Genomic DNA, 20273 nt, shown 5'->3' with positions numbered 1-20273 from the left:
CTGGGGCCACAGGCCAGGAGCTTGACTTCAAACTCAGGATCTTCCACTCACTGTGCAGCCTGGTGCAAGTTACCACCCTTTCTGTTCTCACTTTCATTATCTTTAAAACATAAGGATGTGGGCTGGAGAGATGGCTCAGAGGTTAAAGCACTTGCCTGAAAAGCCTAAAGACCTGAGATCAACTCCCCAGTACCCATGTAAAACCAGATGGTGCATACATCGGGAGTTCATTTGCAGTGGCAAAAAGCCCTGGTGTACCCATTCTCTCTCTCTCTCTCTCTCTCTCTCTCTCTCTCTCTCTCTCTCTCTCTCTCTCTCTTTCCTTCTCCTCCTCCTCTTCCTCCTCCTTCTTCTTCTCTCTCTCTCTATCTCTCTGTCTCTCTGTCTCTCAAATAAAATAACTAATTTATTAAAGGATATAAAAATTCTCCCAAAAGCTACAGAAGTCACCTGTATTGGTGCATAAGGAGGTAAAAGCAAAAGTCATATTGGCTTAAGCCCTACTATGTACCAGGAACATTGCTGGTCCATTTAACAGTTGCTTTTTGATGGTCAGTTCCTACATTTGAGATTATTTAACAAAATCCTTCTTTTGAAAGGATTACTTTATTGCCAGTTGTTTCCTGCTGCAACCACTCTCAAGTGAATATCCTCATTGCTAAATTCTGAATTATTTCCTTAATGAGCAGCAATGGAATAGCTGATCTTTAAAACTGCCTCTGTCTGGCTGGAGAGATGGCTCAGTGGTCAAAATGCTTGCCTGCAAAGCCAATACCCACATAAAGCCAGATGCACAAAGTGGCACATGCATCTGGAGTTCATTTGCAGCAACTAGAAGGCCTGGCACGCCCATTCTTTCCCTCTCTCTCTTTCCTCAAATAAATTTGTGCAAGAGAAAATATATGTGGTACTATAAATAAGAATACTAAAAATGGCCTCTGAGCTTCCTGGAAGACAGAGCAAACAAAGGAATCCTATCATTTAAAATGTTGTTGTTGGAAAGAAGGAAACGCATGAGCTCTTCAGCCTTTGCAAAGGAGTTTAGGGAAAAATGGTTCAGAAAAATATTTCTGGGTGGATTTTTCACATTAGCACTTTGCAAAGGCCAAAAGAAACAAAGACTGAAAACACAGGGTCTTGGATTTCTGTAGAGATCCCACAGAGGAAGATCCAGCACTGGTAAATGCTACTTGCTTGATTCTCACACGGAGCTCTCAGTCATGAGCTCCCCCCCCACACCCCTGCTACCCCACGAAACCTAAGCCAAAGGCAACCAGGCAAAGTGGGGTGGTAATTGTCCCACCCGTGGTAGTTTTGGTGACATCTCTACCACTGGCGTGGAAGGAAGGGCAGAGCAGTGGGGAAATACCAGCCCACCCCTGCAGACACCCACAGTGTGGTGTGCTGAGAAGAGACGGCCTTGGGTTAGTGTGAACCCCACTCATAGCCCATCTCCATCACCTCGGCACCACTGTCCTGGGAAGGTAGGGCACTCGAGCCCCATGACCTTTATGCAGAAAATGGAGCCAGCATTTTCCACTTAGAAGGCTACTTAGGAGGGCTCACGGAGACCATAGGTACTCGGGCTCATAAGGCACTTCCCTCCATCCCACCCCATCCCCAGTCCTCCAGACAAGCTGCCCATCAACCCACTTAGGCTGGTGGCACCCACAGAATAACCCAGAGAAGTCAGCCAGCCAGGTCCTGTGGTCTCCTTCTCACAGAACAGATCAGAAGTCAGCCTTTAGCACTGGGGACACTAACCAGTGGCTCCCTCCAAACTGTCCCATGGAGACTGCTGCCCCCGTGCTCCAGGATTGGCCCACTTCCCAGGGAGGTAAGGCACTTTAGGAATGCATGGTGACTCTACCTCTCTGGTTTCTTTCTCTGCAGGGGATGCTCCTTTCTGCACCCCTGAGCAGCACAAGGAGTGTGCAGAGCCTGCCCTCGGTAAATACGTGGGGGGAGAGGGTGTGAGACTTGGGTCATGGGTCACCTGGTTGGGGTACAGGTCAACCACAGAAGAAGGAGCAGGAAGGAATGAACACAGAGATGCTAGGCACGAAGATGGACCACAGAGGGAGAGGAGGTGAGAGAGAAGAGGATGAGGGCAGCACAGGACTGAGGGAGAAAAGGAGGTACAGGGATGGCGATGAAGGGATGGATTTCACCAGGAACAAGGTGAGGGTTGTCAAGGAATCCAGACTGAGAGCAGAGATGAAGAGAAGATGGCCAAGGGGCAGCAGAGTCACCTGAAGGAGTTTGATGATACCAACCGCACACAGATGGAGAGGCCAAGTTCATTGCAAAGCAGCAGGTCTCCTCCAGTTCCGCTTTCCCTCCCTCCTCCACAGCCTCCTGGGTATTTGCTGGTTGGAGTAACTGTTGGCTTTGCCAGCTGGGAAGCCAAGTGGGAGGGGGAGCTGAGAGACATAAAGCAGCCAGGCAGCTCGCCCTTCTCTCCAGCCCCAGGAAACAGTTTGTAATCAAAACAAGCGATGTGCACTCCAGTTCCTTCAGCAGCTGCATTTGGTGGAGCTAAGTAGGAACAAAGCTGGTTCCTGAAGAACCAGAGAGAGAAGATGGGGTGACTTCAGATGTGTGTAAAGGTTCAGTCTGTCTTTGAAATACAGACAAGAAAACACGAAGAGACAGATAGAGTAAGGATGGGTTAAGAATAAGAGAGATAGGAGGGAAGAAGGGAAGGAGAGAGGAAAGAGGGAGGGAGGGGGAGAAGAAGGAAAGAAGGAAGGGAGGGAGGAAGGAAAGAGGGAAGGAGGGAGGGAGGGAGGGAAGGGAGGGGAGAGAGAGAGCAGGGGTAAAGGAGGGGAAGGGAGGAGAGGAGAGGAAAGGGGAGAGGGGAGAGAAGGGGAGAGGCGGAAGGGAGAGGGACAGAAGGGGAGGGGAGGGAAGGGGCAGGAAGGGAAGGAAAGGAAAGGAGGGAGGGAGGAACTAAAGGAAAACTTACTCAGACACTTGTTAAAATAACAAGGAAGCTTCTGGACTACTGCGATTAGATGTCAAGGCTATTGTAATAGCGGGGAGAGGAGTCCTCTCAGAATACAGCCGCGGACCAGGCATTCATACCCTGTAAGCACTGTGATGGGTCAGGAGATGAAAGATTCCAGAGAAGACATCATGGGAGGGGATTATTCCTGCTGAAGGTAGGCCAGGGTGAAGGAATGCCACAGGGGGATTCTCTCCGAATTGCCTGTGTCAAAGCTTCTTGACAAAGCTAGGCTGGGCAGGGCCAGCAAGGCAGGGGGCCAAGACTAAGGTGGAGTACAGAAGGTGGCTCATGAGTACCTGGCTAAAGCCAGGCAACAATGTCACAAAGCAACCTGGTCTGTTGGAAGAAGAGAGAAGGAGTGTTGGGTTCCAGCTAGGGGGAGGTTGCTCTGGGGCAAGGAGAATCTTTGTCTATGTATATAGCGGCCCAGCAGGCAGAGGAGGGGTCATTGGCCATAAAGGAGTCCAAGCAAGAACAGCATGAAGCCCTAGGTTCTAGGTCAGTTGCCTCCACAAGGGCTTGGATGGTAGCTTACTCTATGAGTGAGAACCCTGAATGCTCAAAGCAGAGATGAAAATTCTGGGATGTCAAAAGGACCTGGCATCCATTGAAGCCCATTTTCCAAAAGTGGCAATGTCTCAACCATTTTGAAAGACAAATAGGACATCCCCTCTCTCCTACCACCTGGCAAACTAGCATTGAGAAATCCATTTGCAATTCAAAGGTCTCATTCATCAAACAGAGCTCAGTGGGTGGTTAGCCTGCCTAGTTCTAACCCCTGAGCCTCTAGCCCACACCTTGAGACACCTCCCAAGGCCCTTCCCTAGCAGGGCCGTTTCTCCCCGCCCCCAACCAAAGAGGCTTGTCCTGCTTCTTCCTGATCTAAACCCATACCTGATCCCCTCTCTCTTTCTCTCTCTCTCCATATCTCTCTGCTCTCCATACACACACAAACACATATAATATTACATATGTATAATAGTACTATATTTTGCTCTCTCATTCGCTTCTCTCCACTTCTCACAGTACTCCCTGGCTTCGGTCCTCCACTTCTTACTTCTTACTTCTTACTTTCCAAAAACCACGCTGCTGTCTTTCTCTTTGGCCCCAGTCCAGTTCCTCCCTCCCCACTTCTAAACCATCCAGCTGAACACCACCCACCCTAAGAAAGCCAAGTCTCAGGCGTCTATCTGAACCGAACAAGGTCAGTACCACAAAGCACAAAGAAAACCAGCCCAACCCACAGCATAACCCCTCTTGGCGGCCTCCTACCCCCCAAGTTGCAGGGATCCAACACCTCCTCCCCGCTCACTTCTTAGTACATAGAGTCCAGCTTTGGGGCCAGAGTCCTCTGATCCCTGTCTGACCAAGCACCCCCACCTCTCCCCTCCAGGCCTCCTGGCAGAGAAGGACAGCAATTACTGTCTCTGTAGGACACCCTGCAACCTGACCCGCTACAACAAAGAGCTCTCCATGGTGAAGATCCCCAGCAAGACGTCAGCCAAGTACCTCGAGAAGAAATTTAACAAATCAGAAAAATATATCTCGTGAGTTAACTGGGAAAGGGAGATGGACCAGGAAGAAACTGGCGGGGGGGGGGGGGGAGGGTCACGTAGCAAGAGGGGAAGGCAAGGAGTTAGCTCAATTTAGCAAATGTCAATTGAGCACCAGCTGTGTGCCAAGCTCAGGAGACAAAGACGTAAAGAGCTTGCAGGCTCCTGGGGTGATAAGTACAGCGCTGAATGTCAGATTGGGCAGTGGCGTCTGGGGTATGGTAGCTGTAATCAAGGCACACAGAAGGTAAGAGAAAGGGAGGGCCAACTGCAGTTGGCACAGGATGAGGTCAGGGAAAGCTCCAGACTTCTGTCTGAAAGGATGTGGTTCTCTAGGCAAATGTGCAATACTGTTCCCCTGGCCTGGAATGCTTTTCCTGCCGCTCTCTCCCTAGCTGGTGCCTCCTTGCACAGGTCTCCATTTAAATGGCATCTCCTCATAAAGTTAGACTCTGCCTCCTCTTGGTAATTGACCCCCAGAGATTGGCAGGGGTGTGATTTCTCCTTGACAGTATGTGCCGCAGTGGGTAACTACACATTCACCTTGGGAGACCCTGTGTATTACCTGTCTGCCCCACTAATCATGATGGGAAGCCCCCTGAGGACAGGATACTGTCCCTTTTGTTCTGTGCTGTCCACCAAATAGAGCATCGAGCACACAGCTGACACTCAAAAAACACCTTCACAGAGTGAGTGACTGAGAGGCATGGAAGGAGAGAGTGTCCCGGCAGAAGCTCAGAGCAGAGGACTGGCACAGAGTGTAAGAGACAAAGGCAGGGAGCTGAAGAAATGCATCAGTGGTTAAGGTGCTTGCCTGCAAAGCCTAACAACCTGGGCTCAATTCCCCAGTGCCCGCATAAAGCCAGATGCACAAAGTGGCACACGCATCTGGAGTTCATTTTACAGTGGCTAGAAGCCCTGGCACACCCACTCTCTCTCTCTCTCTCTCTCTCTCTCCTTGAAAATAAATATTTTTAAAAAAAGAAAGGGCACTGGAGAAATGGCTTAACAGTTAGGCGCTTGCCTGCAAAGCCTAAGAACTCATGTTTGAATCTCCAGGTCCCACGTAGCCAGATGCACAGTAATGCAAGCATGCAATGTCATACATGCACACAAGAGGGCACACATGTCTGCAGTTTGTTCACAGTGGCTGAAGGCCCTGGTGTGTTCTCTCTCTCTCTCTCTCTCTCTCTCTCTCTCTCTCTCTCTCTCTTTCTCTCTCTGTCTCAAAACAACTTAAAAAAAGAGAGAGATGACTGGAGAGATGGCTTAGCAGGTGCTTACCTGTGGGAGCCAGGTTTGATTTCCCAGGACCCACATAAGTCAGATGCACAAGGTAGTGCATGCATCTGAAGTTCATTGGCAGCAGCTGGAAGCCCTGGAGTGCTGCCCATTCTCTCTTTCTCTCACTCTCTCTCTCCACTCCCTCTCCCTCTTCTTCTCTTTGCCTCTCTCTCTCTCAAATAAATAAATAAAAATAAACTATTTAGAACAAAAGAGGAGAGAGAGAGACTAAGGAGATGGTGGCTATGCCACAGAAAGAAACACTTACAGTCTGAGTTGAGTTGAGGTGAGTTGAGTTGAGAGGGGGGTTCAAGGGCTAGACTTTATATCCTAAGAGGGAGCTAAGCAGTTGGGAAATGACAGGCTCAAATTTGTAGTTTAATATTTTTTTTAACTTTTATTTATTTATTTATTTGAGAGCAACAGACACAGAGAGAAAGACAGATAGAGGGAGAGAGAGAGAATGGGCGCGCCAGGGCTTCCAGCCTCTGCAAACGAACTCCAGACGCGTGCGCCCCCTTGTGCATCTGGCTAACGTGGGACCTGGAGAACCGAGCCTCGAACCGGGGTCCTTAGGCTTCACAGGCAAGCGCTTAACCGCTAAGCCATCTCTCCAGCCCTGTAGTTTACTTTTTATTTATTCCTTTATTTATTTATTTATTTATTTGCAACAGGATCTCAGGCTAGCCTCAAACTCGTGCTTCTCCTGCCTCGGCTTTGCCAGTGCTGAGATTACAGATGTATGCCACCACCATACCCAGTTCCTCAAATTTGCAATTTATCCACTACTGTCTGACAGGACATCCTGCAATTTTGTTGGGGTCCTTCTGCAACTGTGATGTCCAGTATAGTAGCCACTGGGCATGCCTGGTTGTGGATCATTTGAAACGTAACATGGATAGCCAAGAAACTGAATTGCAGTGTTGTTTAATGTGAATCCACCTCCCAGTTTCAGAAAGCGCCTCCAGGCGGCAGTCAAGCAGACACGGGTGGATGGTCAGATGGGAAGAGGGGAGCCTGTTAGCAGGCCGTTTCCATGAACCAGACGAGAGCTGGTGAAGCTTCAAAAGGCTCCGGGGTGAGCCTGATGGAAAGAGCCTTGCTGCTCTCTTGCCCTTGCCAGGCCCCCTCCTGAGATAGTTTCTGCTCAACAGGTTCAAAACAAGGGGTATGGAGGGCATGGCAAGCCCACAGAGAGAAACCAGAATGCAAGAGCTGCCAGCGCCTGCTGCTTAACAGACACTCCACAGGCAGGATTGATGTTCACGGCCAAGATACGTCTCATTAACACACCTGCCTGCAGGAGAGGTGGGGAGGGAGCGCAGGGCTTCAGCCAGGGATCCTCTGGCCAGAAACGCGCTTGCTCCCTGAAAATCCTCCTTGACTTTGGCAACTGCCTGGACAATACCAAGGCAGGGCCTGTCACCGCAACAAGCTTGTTAGCTACCCCAGGAGGAAACTGGCGGCTCCCAGGAGTGCGCAGGGGCTGCTCAAGGGGCCAGAAGCAGCAGGCATCCCAACGGAGGCTAGACTGGTCAGGAAATTGCTGAACTCATCTAAATGCTAAGGACCTGGTTGGCCTGGAAGACACAGAAACCTAAAGCCAGGTTGGAGTCCAGGAAAGGGCATGGGGAGAGTGAATGAGAGATAAGGGCAAACACTAGTGACGCTGATAGAAGCCTCTCGTTCTGGCGTGACGGCCGTTGCTTTTGAGTTGCACATTCCAGCCGGCTCCTTGGACCTCTGCTTCTCCATCCACCCATGGGAAAGCGGGATTAGATGACCCTGCGGATGCTGAGCACGCTGACGGAGTATGATGTTTCATTTTCCCTCTGCAGAGAGAACATCCTTGTCCTGGATATATTTTTTGAAGCTCTCAATTACGAGACAATTGAACAGAAGAAGGCGTATGAAGTTGCTGCCTTACTTGGTGAGTCGGAATGTCTGTTGCACAAATTGCCACATCTCTTAGGGTGCAGGAAGGAGGAGGGTGTGGGGGGGAGGCAGGCAGACACTGAGATAAGTCTCCGTGAGGAGCCATGTTTTTTAATTTACCAATTACGCCCTCTATCCTTGCTCCAAGCTAGAATGGAGAGAATTCCGCTAGGGTGGAAATCCTGTGTAAGCCTCCATCTGTCCCTGTGTGCAATGGGAGTGAGAACAAAGGTCCTTCAGCGATTTTCCAGTCCTGCCTTCTTGGATCTAAGGGTCTCTGCCCCCAGGTTGGAGTCAGCATCCTAGGACTGCAGGAAGGGAAGAGCTGTTCCAAGGAGGGAAGTTGAGGGAGACTCAACTTAGCTGGTCCCCAGATAAGTATCCAGTCAAGGTCTTTGATAGAGATCTGACTAGAGAGCCATTGCTGCATCGCTGTTGTGCTGTCCCTGGACCCACAGTCCTTTTTCAAACTGTAAAGAAGAGTTTTTCTTTCCAGATGGCCATGAACCTGGCTTTCATCCCCCACCCCTCCCTGCCACACATACAAGTTCACACTGGCCATCTTGACCCTGCTGACACACGATCAACACAGAGTTAGTTTCAACCCTGCCCCAGCCTGGCTAGAAACTCACCAGACCCCTAAGAGTGGCCTATCAACTTTCTGCCAACTTCCACCCACTCTCAAGCAAAAGCTAAGAGAAATAGCTGTTATCTCTGAGACTGGACCAGTTGATGACAGAGTCCTGGGAGAGGCAGGCTGTATGTGGAACTAAAGAGGGAAGAGCTGACTTCAAGTTTCAAGGGTGCCTCACTAGCCCATGGGAGAATACAGACAAGGAGCTTCACCTCGCTAAACCTCAGGGGCCTGATGTGCAAAAGGGGTTTCATAACACCCACTATGTTAGTCTGATTTTTCATCACTGTGACAAATGCCCAAAGAAAATAACCTAAAGAGAAGAAGATTTTATTTTGGTTCATGGTTTCAGACATCCCAGTCTATTGTAGTGGAGTAGAGCAGCTCACATCAATAGCAACCAGGAACCACAGAGAGAGAGGGAATGCCTGTGCTAACCAGCTATCTCATGTTTTAATTTTTTTATATTTGTATGGGGAGAGAGGGGAAAAGAGAATGGACACACCAGAGCCTCTGGCCACTACAAATTCAAGATGCATGAGCCCCTTTGTATATATGGCTTTCTGTGGGTATTGGGGAATTGAACCTGGGTCCTTAGGCTTTGCTGGAGAGTGCCTTAACCACTAAGCCATTTTCCTAGCCCAGGATATCTCATTTTTACCCTTTCATTCCATCCAGACCCCCAGCCTGTGTGAGATAGTACCTGCTACATTTAAGGTTAAAGTCTGAGGGTCTGTCTTAGTTAATGCTCTCACAGACACAATGCAGAGGTATGCTTTTCTAAGCCCTTCTCAATGCAATCAGGTTGACAATCAAGATGAACCATTGCACCCACTTTATGAGTTTGCCATGGCAGTTAGATAAAGGTGCTAGCTCAGGGGCTGGAGAGATGGCTTTGTGGTTAAGCGCTTGCCTGTGAAGCCTAAGGACCCCGGTTTGAGGCTCAGTTCCCCAGGACCCACATAAGCCAGATTCACAAGGTGGCGCATGCATCTGGAGTTCCTTTGAAGTGGCTGGAGGCCCTGGCAAACCCATTCTCTCTCCCTCTCTCTCTCTATCTCTCTCTGTCACTCTCAAATAAATAAATGGTGCAGCTCAGAGAAGTTCCATCAGCAGTAGTTTCTGACACCTGGACAGTCATCATGCCAAGGTCCTGGGCCTGCTTAGCATGACAAGGGCCATCTGAACATTTCTGCATTTTCTCTAGGAAGAGATGGGGACCAGGCTTTTGCTCAATATCAGTTGGATTAAGGCTGCTGACACTTAGTCCTCAGAAGTTGGTGTGGCAAAGTCACTAACCAAGAGATCCACACTCCGACCCAGAGCAGAGGTCATGCCCTTGGTCCCTTTCACTCGCCCCTTTTATTTCCTGAAGGAAATACCCTCTTCCCTTCCCTAGCACAAGCTCAAGCTTGCTCTCTCTTCCTGAGAGAGAGAGAGAGAGAGCAAGAACGGCCTGAGCCCTGAATCTGTCAAATCTGCATCAGATGTAAGGATGAGCTTATTTCCAAGTCTTGCTCCCACCCAGAATAGCCCACTGAGGAATTCATGCCGCCATCTGCACCTCCTGTGAGGAAAGCATGTGCCATTTGCAAAACTCAGCCATCAGGCCCAGAGTGGCCTTCTCATGCCACCACCTCACATTCAGCCCCTTGCACACCGCTGAACATACCCATGCTGCCCCAGCCCCAACCTGCGCCCAGATACTGAGAGGTCCACGTACCTATGACAGTCCAGAGCCACCACAAATGCACAGCTGCACAGCCCCACGTCAACCTCTCAGCTTCGGAATCACATCCACATGCACAGCAAGCCAGGACAGACATGCGGCATGCCTATCCAGCCCCACACTCATTACATACATGGACACATACAGAAACATGCCCATACCTGCACATGCTAATACGTGCTGTACACACTGCACCCAATCCCATAAACCGGGCGCGAGCACACACATGTACACACACACACACACACACACACACACACACATCTTGCTTTACATTTCAGGAGAGTCCCACCATCGGAAGCCCTTCTGGGAAAGTGGTTCTCAATGCCTAGTGGCTCTGAGAACTGTGAAGGGAACTTAAAAGCTCAGACATTCTGACCTCAGCCCCAAGGTTCTCATTGTCCGGGCCTAAGGCATGTCCAGGCAGCTATACAGATGAAACGCTCTGCCTGAGAGAAGTCACAGCAGAGACTCAGAGGACAAATATAGAACAACCTTGACCCCAGAAGGTCTCTGCACTCCAGAGAACCTCCCTCTAGAAAGAAACCACAGCAAACATTCACCTTTGGGCAGGGCAAGAGAACACATCTCCTGTGATCTGATCCCAAGGCTGGGTGGGCCATGCTATGACTGGATGAGTGAGGATTATGTGTCGCTGTTCCTGAGACCTACAATGGGGCACCTGGGTATGCCTCAGCTACACTGAACCCTTGTCCAGGGCCAGGGCCCATGTGCTATCTCTGTTCCTCGTGGTTCTGAGAGCCATTGAGCCAACCAGACCATGAGCCCCATTGTAAGAGGCCAGCTCAGTCCCCACCCTACATACTCTCAGTGCCATGCATCGGGATGACAAAGCCCAGGCTACCTTCGGAGGAGACGCACTCAGCACTCAGGAGCTCTGGCTTCCGAGTTCTTCTCTCTACCCCTTCCTGGAAGCTGTATGAGTAAAACCTTTTTTTTTTTTTTTTTTTTTTGGTCTTTTCCCTCCCTCTGCAGGTGACATTGGTGGTCAGATGGGATTGTTTATTGGTGCTAGTATCCTAACAATACTAGAGCTCTTTGATTATATTTATGAGGTAAGATTTGGGGTTTCCCTTGAGAAAATGACCGAAGGCTGGTACTCCCAGGCTCAGAAACAAGCACGGTTGAAACATTGTCCTCGTTCCACTCACCCAGAGCCCGCTTCTCCTAGGTGGATGGGGGGGTTCTTAAGGAGAGGGAGATGGGAAGGCAACAGAAGCCACGGTCCTTTCCTCAGAGAACAGAAAGAGCCATGGAATGTCTTCCCTGCAGGGAGGGAAGGGAGGGATCAAAAGAAGAGACCAGATTGTGCTAAGCCAGCCCGGATCCCCTCACATAACAAGGATGGGGTCCATTGCTTCATGCCACAGATGAGTGTATCTGTGCACGCACACACACAAAACACATCACACTTATCACACATTGTATGCATACACAGCACACTTGAACATACACAGACCACAAATACACCCCACACGCTCACACCCACCATGCATGTATACATACATATACACATTCACACTACATACATTCACAGATTTATATAGCACACACATACATTCCATGTACAAGGCTGCCCTCTGGGTGGCTAGTGGCTTAGCACCATCTTCCATGGCCCAGCCATTCCTAGGAAGGCCTTTCTAAACAATCCTCATCAATCCCCTGCCGGGAGACCACACCACCCGCCAGCTGCCTCTGCCACTCACAATCTGGAGATGGTTTCCTTAAGAGGCAGATGGGGGCAAACCTCTGAAAGCTCCTCTCACAGTGCAAAGCAGCCTCTGACACCAGAAACTCCACAGCTTGTCAGTGCGTACAGCTCTCCCGGCATCACATGGCAGGGAGCCTACCTCTGGACCATTCTGCTCGGTGTTCATCTAGACAGAGCTCAGGGCTCAGCCGGGGGCCTGTAGGACATCTGAGGGAGTGGGCTAACTGACATGAGGAAAGCCAGCCTATGGATTGATGCCTTCTAGTTCTGCCCTGCCCTGAGGTTCACTTTGAGACCTCCGTGCCCCTGGCAGCGAGATGGGTACTTCACAATACACTTAGTGTACCTACCAGAGACAGGCTGGGGTTCCAGAAGTATTAAGGCATGCCCAGACTACACAGTTCCTCCGGGAACTCTTGATTCTCAGCCTCCTGATTCTGCCTCCAGGGAAGGGTGGTCATAGCAAAAGACCCCTGGGAGTCATTTCAAGAGAGCTGTCAAGTTCTTGTGGCCCAGCACCCTCCAAACACGCTAGTCCCTTTCAGCATGGTGCCTCCAACCCAAAGAAGGTCCTCATGCCTTATTTTGCTCACGTCATCTATTACTTCTTGCAAAAGCTGTACAAAGTTATAGCAAACTGAACCAGGTAGCTTATTGTAAAAGTACCCTTTATTGCTAAGGATAAAAGGTTATGAACTTGGCCGTGCCCTCGTCTTGGGAACTATGGAAAGCGTCAAGACTAGGAAGTGGCCAACAGAGCTGGGCAGGCTTGTTATCCTAACACTGGGGAGGCTGAGACAGGAAGGTCATGAGTTGGAGGCCAACCTCAGCTAAACAGCAAGACCCTGTCTCAAAAAGAAGTGTCCCCCAAAGCCCCAGACAGGGGCCCCAGGCTGCTCAAGGGCCACAGGAATTTAGGCATACCAACACCTTTAGCTTGTCTACACTTCATGCATGGGAGAAAGCAGCCCTTGCTTCTAGACAGGGTCCCTTCTCTCTGCCAAGCCCTGGTAACAAAATCCATGTCCAGCAAAGGGGGGGGGGGCAAAGACAGAGCAGTTCCTGTAGCTGTCCACTGGGCTGGGCTCCTGAACACTCACTGCCCCTTGGGGTCCTCAGTACAGCCCAGCAGAGGGCTGACCCCTGACCTTCACACCACCCTCACAGCCTGACCATCTGCTTTCCTCCCTTTCTTACAGCTGATCAAAGAGAAGCTATTAGACCTGCTTGGCAAAGAGGAGGATGAAGGGAGCCATGATGAGAATGTGGTAAGAAAGGCTCAAGGGCTGCCTTGTGTAGGCAGAACAAAACCACACGCAGGGCCCCAAAGGAGGGAGTTGACTGACTACACATCTTTCTATGGCCCGTGACACCTTGTCAGTCCTCAAATCCAAGAATATGCCAAAAGCCAGTGGTCCAGGCGTAAATGGAGCTGACCCCAGGAGGTACTTCCAAGCCTGTGTCCTGCCTGAAGCGGGTCAGAAGGCTACTCCCCTATAGTCCTATGAGAAAGACTCTCTATACGTCTGCTTCCATTTTTACTGTGTCACTGGCATCCATCCCATTTGATACAGAGTATGGGGCGCCATGCAATTGGTGATAGCAATAATACCCATTATATCTCCTGACTACTGTATGCTAGCTACAGGTACCATATACAGCTACAGGCACTGTTCTGTGTGGGTAATGTCACTGAGGTCACCCTAAAGGAAGGTCTACTTATGCCTCCTTTTCTTATTTGGGAACACTGAGGCCCAGAACCCAGAGTCAAAAGGCTTTTAAGGGTCAGAGTTGGACTCTCAGTGCCTCCAACTTCTGCCTAACTCTGCCTCTTCTCTATCGCCAAAGGCATTCAGCATTCTCCCTCCACAGCTCAGCCTTCCTAAGCTCAGGTCTTAGGTTGACTATAGCAGGTATTTCTGGCTTTCCCTACCAGCACTGGGCCCCCAGATCAGTACCTCAAGCCCTGGGAGAACCATGTGGAATGGCTCCTGGTCCCCTAAAATTCACCAGTCTCAAGTGGATCTCAGCCCCTCCCGTCAGGTTCCCATTTCTGTCTCACCACCCATCACCCAGGCTAGAAGTCTCTCTTTAATTCTGCATGTTCCTATGCCCTCTGTTGAACGGGAGGCAACCTCTGCTAGGGGGAAAGACTGTGCAGAAGGCCCCAAGCTCTGGCCTCTACTGGCCTGGGGTGTGGGGAGGGGAGGGTTCCCAAGTCCTCTGCTTCCAAGCTTTGTGCCTGGGGGAAATTTTCTTAGCCTCCCTGAGCATCTGAATAAGTGCATAAAACCTCAGCAGGTTGTCATGGGGATTAAGAGCCCATGCTTGTAAATATATCATAGTGCCACCCTGACAGTAAGTGGTGGGTCTCCTTCCTTAGAATGTCTTCCTAGAATGAGTTAAAACCTGTCTCCCAGCCTCCAGCTTTGTCCCCATCATATCGCCTCCAAATTCCTGGCATAGCTCCCCTGGCTAGTTCCCAGATCCCACTTCTCTAACCCTCCTGGCCACTGTGAGCTGCCCGAAGATATGGAGCCATCTTAGCTCCACCCTGCCCCAGACCCAAGGCTATGCTGACCAGAAGCCAGCTTCGCCCCGAAGCTCTGATGGGCTCCGATCTGACCTACGGGGGCTCCTAGCCTGACTCACAGGGTTTCACAGTGATTGCTGCTGAATGAATAGCCAGCGTGTGCCTTCGCTTTCCCTGCAGAGCACCTGTGACACCGTGCCAAACCACTCGGAAACCATCAGCCACACTGTGAACGTGCCCCTGCAGACAGCCTTGGGCACCTTGGAGGAGATTGCCTGCTGACACAATCCTCGGGCAACCCAGCACCTCCAAACAGACCTTAAGGCCCAAGACCCGGGACAGGGGACAGCAAGTTCAGATGGGATGGCCCCTGAGGACAGAGAGAAGCAAGAGCCCCCTATGCACACATTGCAAACTTCTGCCAAACCTCACTCCGGCCATGTCTGACGTGGAGCGTCCCTGGGCCCCACCGCGTGTCCCTCGTAGGAGAGATGAGTCACACTCTGCAGCTGTCCAGGAACTAGCCTGCCATCACATCTCACTGCCAGATGTACAAAGCACCTGCATGCTCGGACTTCTTACGGCATCACCTCCACATCTGTCTCGTACATGATAGCTCTCCATGCCGTTTCCAGTGCCCACTCTGTCGCCCAAGCCGTGGGACCAGGTTCCAGCCCCCCCCATCACCCCAAGGCCATGCTGGAATGGAAACTGCACCCCGGAGAGGCAAACTGCAGAACTCTCTACAATGTCTGATCCTTGTGTTGTTTGTGAAGGTTGCTAACCTGCCCACAAACCCTTCTCCCCCAAACTGGCCCGTGGGGCTCCAGCACCAGAGGTGACCAGTGCCAACCTCCCTCTTACCCCAGGTCCTGTGGAGGTGGCACAGTGGCCTGGGTGACCCCCAGTGTTCATCCACAGAGCCACATCGTTCTTCTCTCCCTGTGACTCAGCTGTACAGTTGGATTCCTTTTTTTTTTTTTAATTGGGGGGCTTTTGTTGTCTGTTGGAGATTTGTTTCATTTTACTTTGCTTTATGTGGTTTTTTTGTTGGTTTTTGTTTTGTTTTGTTTTTTTAGTTTTGATGTTCCGAGATTTGGTTGTTTTCTTTTTTTTGTTCCCTGCATTTTCTTTGGCGTTTATTTATTCGTGCTTTGAATCACAGTCATATTAAAAGCTGGTCTTGTGGAAGTAGTCACATCATTTCTGCCTTTTCTCCGCATCCTGGTCTCTCTCCCCAGAGGCTAAGGAAATGGTCAGACTTGCCAGGCAAAAGCTACCGATAATATGTTGGTAAAGTTTCATGCAACAACACTTTTTTACAAATGTGCACACTATGATTTTATTTTTCAGTTTTTCAAGGTAACGTTTTGCTCTAGCCCAGGCTGACCTAGAATTCACTCTGTAGTCTCAGAGTGACCTGGAACTCAAGGCAATCCTCCTACCTCTGCCTCCCGAGTGCTGGGATTAAAGGCATGTGCCACCATGCCCAGCTTCAGTTTTTTAAAGCAGAGCATCACAGCTTTGCCGATGATTTCTCTACCCACCTACAGGCGGCAGCCGGGGATCTGCAGGACCCTGCCCGTGGCATGAAAAGGGGGAAACAGAATGCTGCTCATGCCTGAAGGCCTTAGCAGAGGCTCCCAGGCCCACTGTGCTCTCTCTGCTGCCAACTTCACTCAATCATGTCTGAGAATTCAGGCTGACTCGGCCCCTCCCGCCAACCACCACCTGATGCTCTCTCCACCCCCCTCAAGCTTCTCTGCTTTGACCCTTGGTGGTCACGTCTGCAACACACCGAGTTCCCTAAATAACTCGTAACAGGGCTTGTAGGTGGGACCCAAGATTGAAAGGTGCCTTTGCAGAACGGAGTGACATACTCTTTTTAAGCCTCCCTGTGACAAATGAGAGGTTCTTGCTCGTTTGTCCTTGGGACACCACACTGGCTCCATGGTGAGAGTTCCTAAAGGTCTAACCTTGTCCCTCCCATTGGCCATCCCCAACCCTCCACACACACCCCAGCAGTGAAGACAGGTTTGATGCAGCTTGTGCCGACTCCATTGTGCACAGATGTATCCATACACTGGCCATACCAGGGCTTCCAAGTTCTGGTCCCTGTTCTGCCTTGTCTTCTCCCCCCACACCACCACCACCACCACCACCACCACCACCACCCAGTTATGTTTCCCCTGTGATGAGTTGAAAAGTCTCATGCCAGGGAGCAGCAACGCTGACCTGTGGCCTTCTTCTCTTAGTAGCTGATGATGGTGAGCCCTTCTCCTCTCCGGACTCGCTTCCTCAATTTGAAAGTGCTGAGGATGTCTTACCTGTGTGAAGTGAAGACGCAGCACCAGGCAGGTCACCTGTGGTCCGAGGCACCTTCAGACTCAAAAGACTATGATAGTACTATGCGTCGCCTCTCACTGTCAGGATTGCATGAGATCTTAGCAAGCTTGGCTTTAAGTCTTTTAAAAAAAAATATCAAAGTTGTTAATAAAAATTTGGAAAAAAAATTTATCAGCCAGGCATGGTGGCGCACGCCTTTAATCCCAACACTTGGGAGGCAGAGGTAGAAGGATTGCCATGAATTCAAGGCCACTCTGGGACTACAGAGTGAATTAATTACAGGTCAGCCTGAGTTAGAGACCCTACCTTGAATTAATTAAATTAATTAATTTAATTTAATTAATTTAGTCATTTGAGAGAGAGAGGTAATAGGCACGCCAGGGCCTCCAGTCTCTGCAAATGAACTCCAGACACATGCACCACCTTGTACATCTGGCTTACATGGGTCCTGGGGAATCTAACCTGGGTCCGTAGGCTTTGCAGGGAAGTGCCTCAACAGCTGAGCCATCTCTCCAGCCCCAGGGCTTTCATTCTTAAGAGCAAAGTACAAGTGGTGAAAGAGTTCTGTATTACTTTCCACCACTGAAGTAGCAAGTTATCATTAGCATGGTGGTTTAAAAGAACACAGATTTATTATCTTGTGGTTCTAGTGTCAGATTAGAAGTCTGACATGGGTCTCATGGGGCTAAAATCTAGGTATCAGCTCCAAAGAAGAATCTACTTTCTTACCTTCCAGTCCCTAGAGGCCACCACATCCCCCCGCTCATGGTCCCTTCCTCCTTCTTCCAACCTAGCTAGGACAGATTGAGGGCTTCTCATGCACGTTCTCATGACTCTGATGTTCCGTAGTGACATCTGACCTACCTATCTCCTGCCAAGCTGTTCCATTTTTAAGGGGCCCTTGTGGTTACATTGGGCCCACCAGATGACCCATTTCAAGGTTATCGATTTTATCACATCTGCAAAGCTTCTTTACCATGAAATGTCATATAAGCGCAGGTTCCAGGGATTAAGATGTGAGCATCTTTAGGGACCATTGTTCTGCCTACCATAGCCCCTTTGGACCACATAGCCTAATGCCCTAATTTGCCAGATGAGCAGACCCAAGAGGGGTGGGGAAAGACTGCTTCTGGGTCCCTTGTGGAGTTAGTGACTGTGCCCAAGCTATTCCTCTCAACCACCACCTCACGGCTCCTTGTGTAGACCTTCCAGGGTGACTCGCTTAGGGCAAGAACTGAGCTTGATCTTGCTTTCAGACTTTGCAGGGAGTAGGAGCTCTCTCCTGAGACAAACTCGTCCCTCACTTCATCCAGCTTGAAACTTTCTCACAGGTGACTAGACAGGTGTGGAAAGACAGGGGTCTGAAGGCTGGCCTCCAACCGCTCCCATCAGTGACAGGAACCGAACGAAATGCCCATTTGGTCAATTGGGAGTCTATCTGGTATTTCTGTCTTCTAGTTTAACAGCTTCATACATTTTTTAAACCCTAGAGCTTAAGTTGTTATTTGACCTGCTTCAATGGATTTCTAGCTTTCTTCCAAGAAAGGATAAGTGGTGGGAGATCAATTTGTGGGGAAGCAAAGACCTCTCAAGCACATCTGGCTCGCTTCTGGCCTCATACATCCGTGAACTCCTGTTTTCTGAGTTGGAGATTGTGGCTTTGTTCAGCATGGGTCAGGTCTACATACTTACCCTGCTTATAGATTGTGTGTGTGTGTGTGTGTGTGTGTGTGTATGTGTATATATATATATGTCTGTGTGTGTGTGACTCAAAAGAGCAAATCAATATCCAGCTACTGATTATCCATTGGTTGTCAGCAAAAGACAAAATCTAGATTCCAGTGAGTGGTGGTACGGCGTCTTTTGTTGTCATTCCAAACAAGCAGCAGTGTATGCAGTCATTTCCTGAACCACAGGCATAAGAGGTCAGAAATGCAAAAGAGACTTAAGTATGGGTCACATTCCCAGGAGTCATTCAGACAATGACACAAAGGGTGAGATTTGGGTGCAATCATAAGTCCAAACCCCAAGGCTAGATCCTCAGTGGCCTCAGAAGCTCAGATGAATGGATCCAGCAGTGGCACAAGGCCTCAAAGACAGAATGTGCGAGATGCCCGCAGTGAGGGAGAGAAAGGAATGAGCCCTCCTGTAACATCCGTGCCAGGCCAGGGACCAGGCTGGCTGCACACGGGGGTGTTGCTTTGTCGCTTTGGCAAAGACACCAACTATTTCATCCCCCTCTCTGCAGCTTGAAGCTATTTTTATGGACATTTCAACCATGGAATGTCTAGCAAGAGGCCTGTGGAGGCACAAGCACTGATGATAAAGAGACCAGAAGCCCCTGGTGATCTCTGAGGGACTAACCAGTGTGTGGTGGGAGGTGGCTGCTCACAGGTGTGAGTTTATCTCAACTTACCTGATCAGAGTGGCCTGAGGAGAAACCAGTTTACCACTTCCTTTACAGGCGCAGAAACTTCTAGACTGTAAGGTCTTGGGCTTCTGTGAGTGGACGAATAATCTCCCCAATTACAGAGAAGCTAGAGTGCTCAATTTTGGCAGGAAATTATTTCTTCAGAGGGAGTGCAGCCAGTCCTGACCCACACACACAGCAGAGCAGACCCCACACTGCCCAGTACAAGCTTCCTGGCAGAGGTGGAGAGAAAGTGGGGAAACGAACAGGAGGCGACTGTGTGAAAGACATAGGCACACCATTCATTCACCGTGACTGTTTTGTGCCAGGCATCTACCCTCAAGGAATTTATAGTCTGAGCAGGGAATACTGACATGTATACAGATGAATCCAGGTCCAAGTTAAAGAGGCATGAAAGTGAGGCATATGTCAGGCCCAGAGGGCTGAAATAGACATAGTTTCAGGAACTGTATATAGATCAAGAGGAACCAAGAGAAGTAAAAAGGTTAAAATGCCCTAATGACCACCACAAGGAAAGCAAGTACCAAAAGGATCAGGGCCTGGTGCCGAGAGGGCAGCCTGGCTAATGTCCTCAGTCTCCTTCCTCTGTCACCCAAGTCTAAGAAAGACACTTCCAAGCCAAAGCTTGACTCCATGAGCCAATGGCTCACTCCCCTTCACATGGGATTCTTGCCACCTTGTCCATGGAATCTTCTGTACAGATACGTCTGCATTCCTATGCCTCACAGGTTGACTATTATGTGGGACATGAAACAGTAGGAGCCAACCATGCCTGAATGCAGGTTAAGGAAAAGAATCTCTTACTAAGACGGGCTTGGTGGGGCACACCTTTAATCCCAGCACGCGGGAGGCAGAGGTAGGAGGATCACCGTGGGTCCAAGGCCACCCTGAAACTACATAGTGAATTCTAAGTCAGCCTGGGCTAGAGTGAGACTCTACCTCAAGAAAAAAAATCTCTTATTCAGTACAGCATTTTATTTTAAAAAGAAATGTTCACTTGCTTTTTAAAAGCAAAGTTAAAGTTGGCAAAAGAGAGAGAGAAAAAAACTGAGTTGCTAACCAGCTCCTGTTCTAAGCTGGCCACAT

At 49.8% G+C, this 20273-nt stretch overlaps 1 protein-coding gene across 2 annotated transcripts in view; it reads left to right on the top strand.

Moving 5' to 3' along the window:
• Nucleotides 1-15581, top strand: part of Asic2 (acid sensing ion channel subunit 2) — a 1263387-nt gene extending 1247806 nt beyond the window's left edge. For both annotated transcript variants that reach the window (XM_004664575.2, XM_045158533.1), the window contains exons 5-10: nucleotides 1894-1950; nucleotides 4404-4557; nucleotides 7686-7777; nucleotides 11142-11221; nucleotides 13077-13145; nucleotides 14591-15581. In XM_004664575.2, coding sequence (XP_004664632.2) covers nucleotides 1894-1950; nucleotides 4404-4557; nucleotides 7686-7777; nucleotides 11142-11221; nucleotides 13077-13145; nucleotides 14591-14692 — 554 coding nt within the window. In that variant the 3' untranslated portion in view covers nucleotides 14693-15581. The remainder of the gene's footprint in view (nucleotides 1-1893; nucleotides 1951-4403; nucleotides 4558-7685; nucleotides 7778-11141; nucleotides 11222-13076; nucleotides 13146-14590) is intronic.
• The last annotated feature ends 4692 nt before the right edge of the window (nucleotides 15582-20273 follow it).

Source organism: Jaculus jaculus, chromosome 9 (assembly GCF_020740685.1).
Source record: "Jaculus jaculus isolate mJacJac1 chromosome 9, mJacJac1.mat.Y.cur, whole genome shotgun sequence".
NCBI classification, from domain to species: domain Eukaryota; kingdom Metazoa; phylum Chordata; class Mammalia; order Rodentia; family Dipodidae; genus Jaculus; species Jaculus jaculus.
The sequence above is the reverse complement of the archived record's forward strand: the minus strand, read 5'-3'. Positions and strand labels throughout refer to the sequence as shown.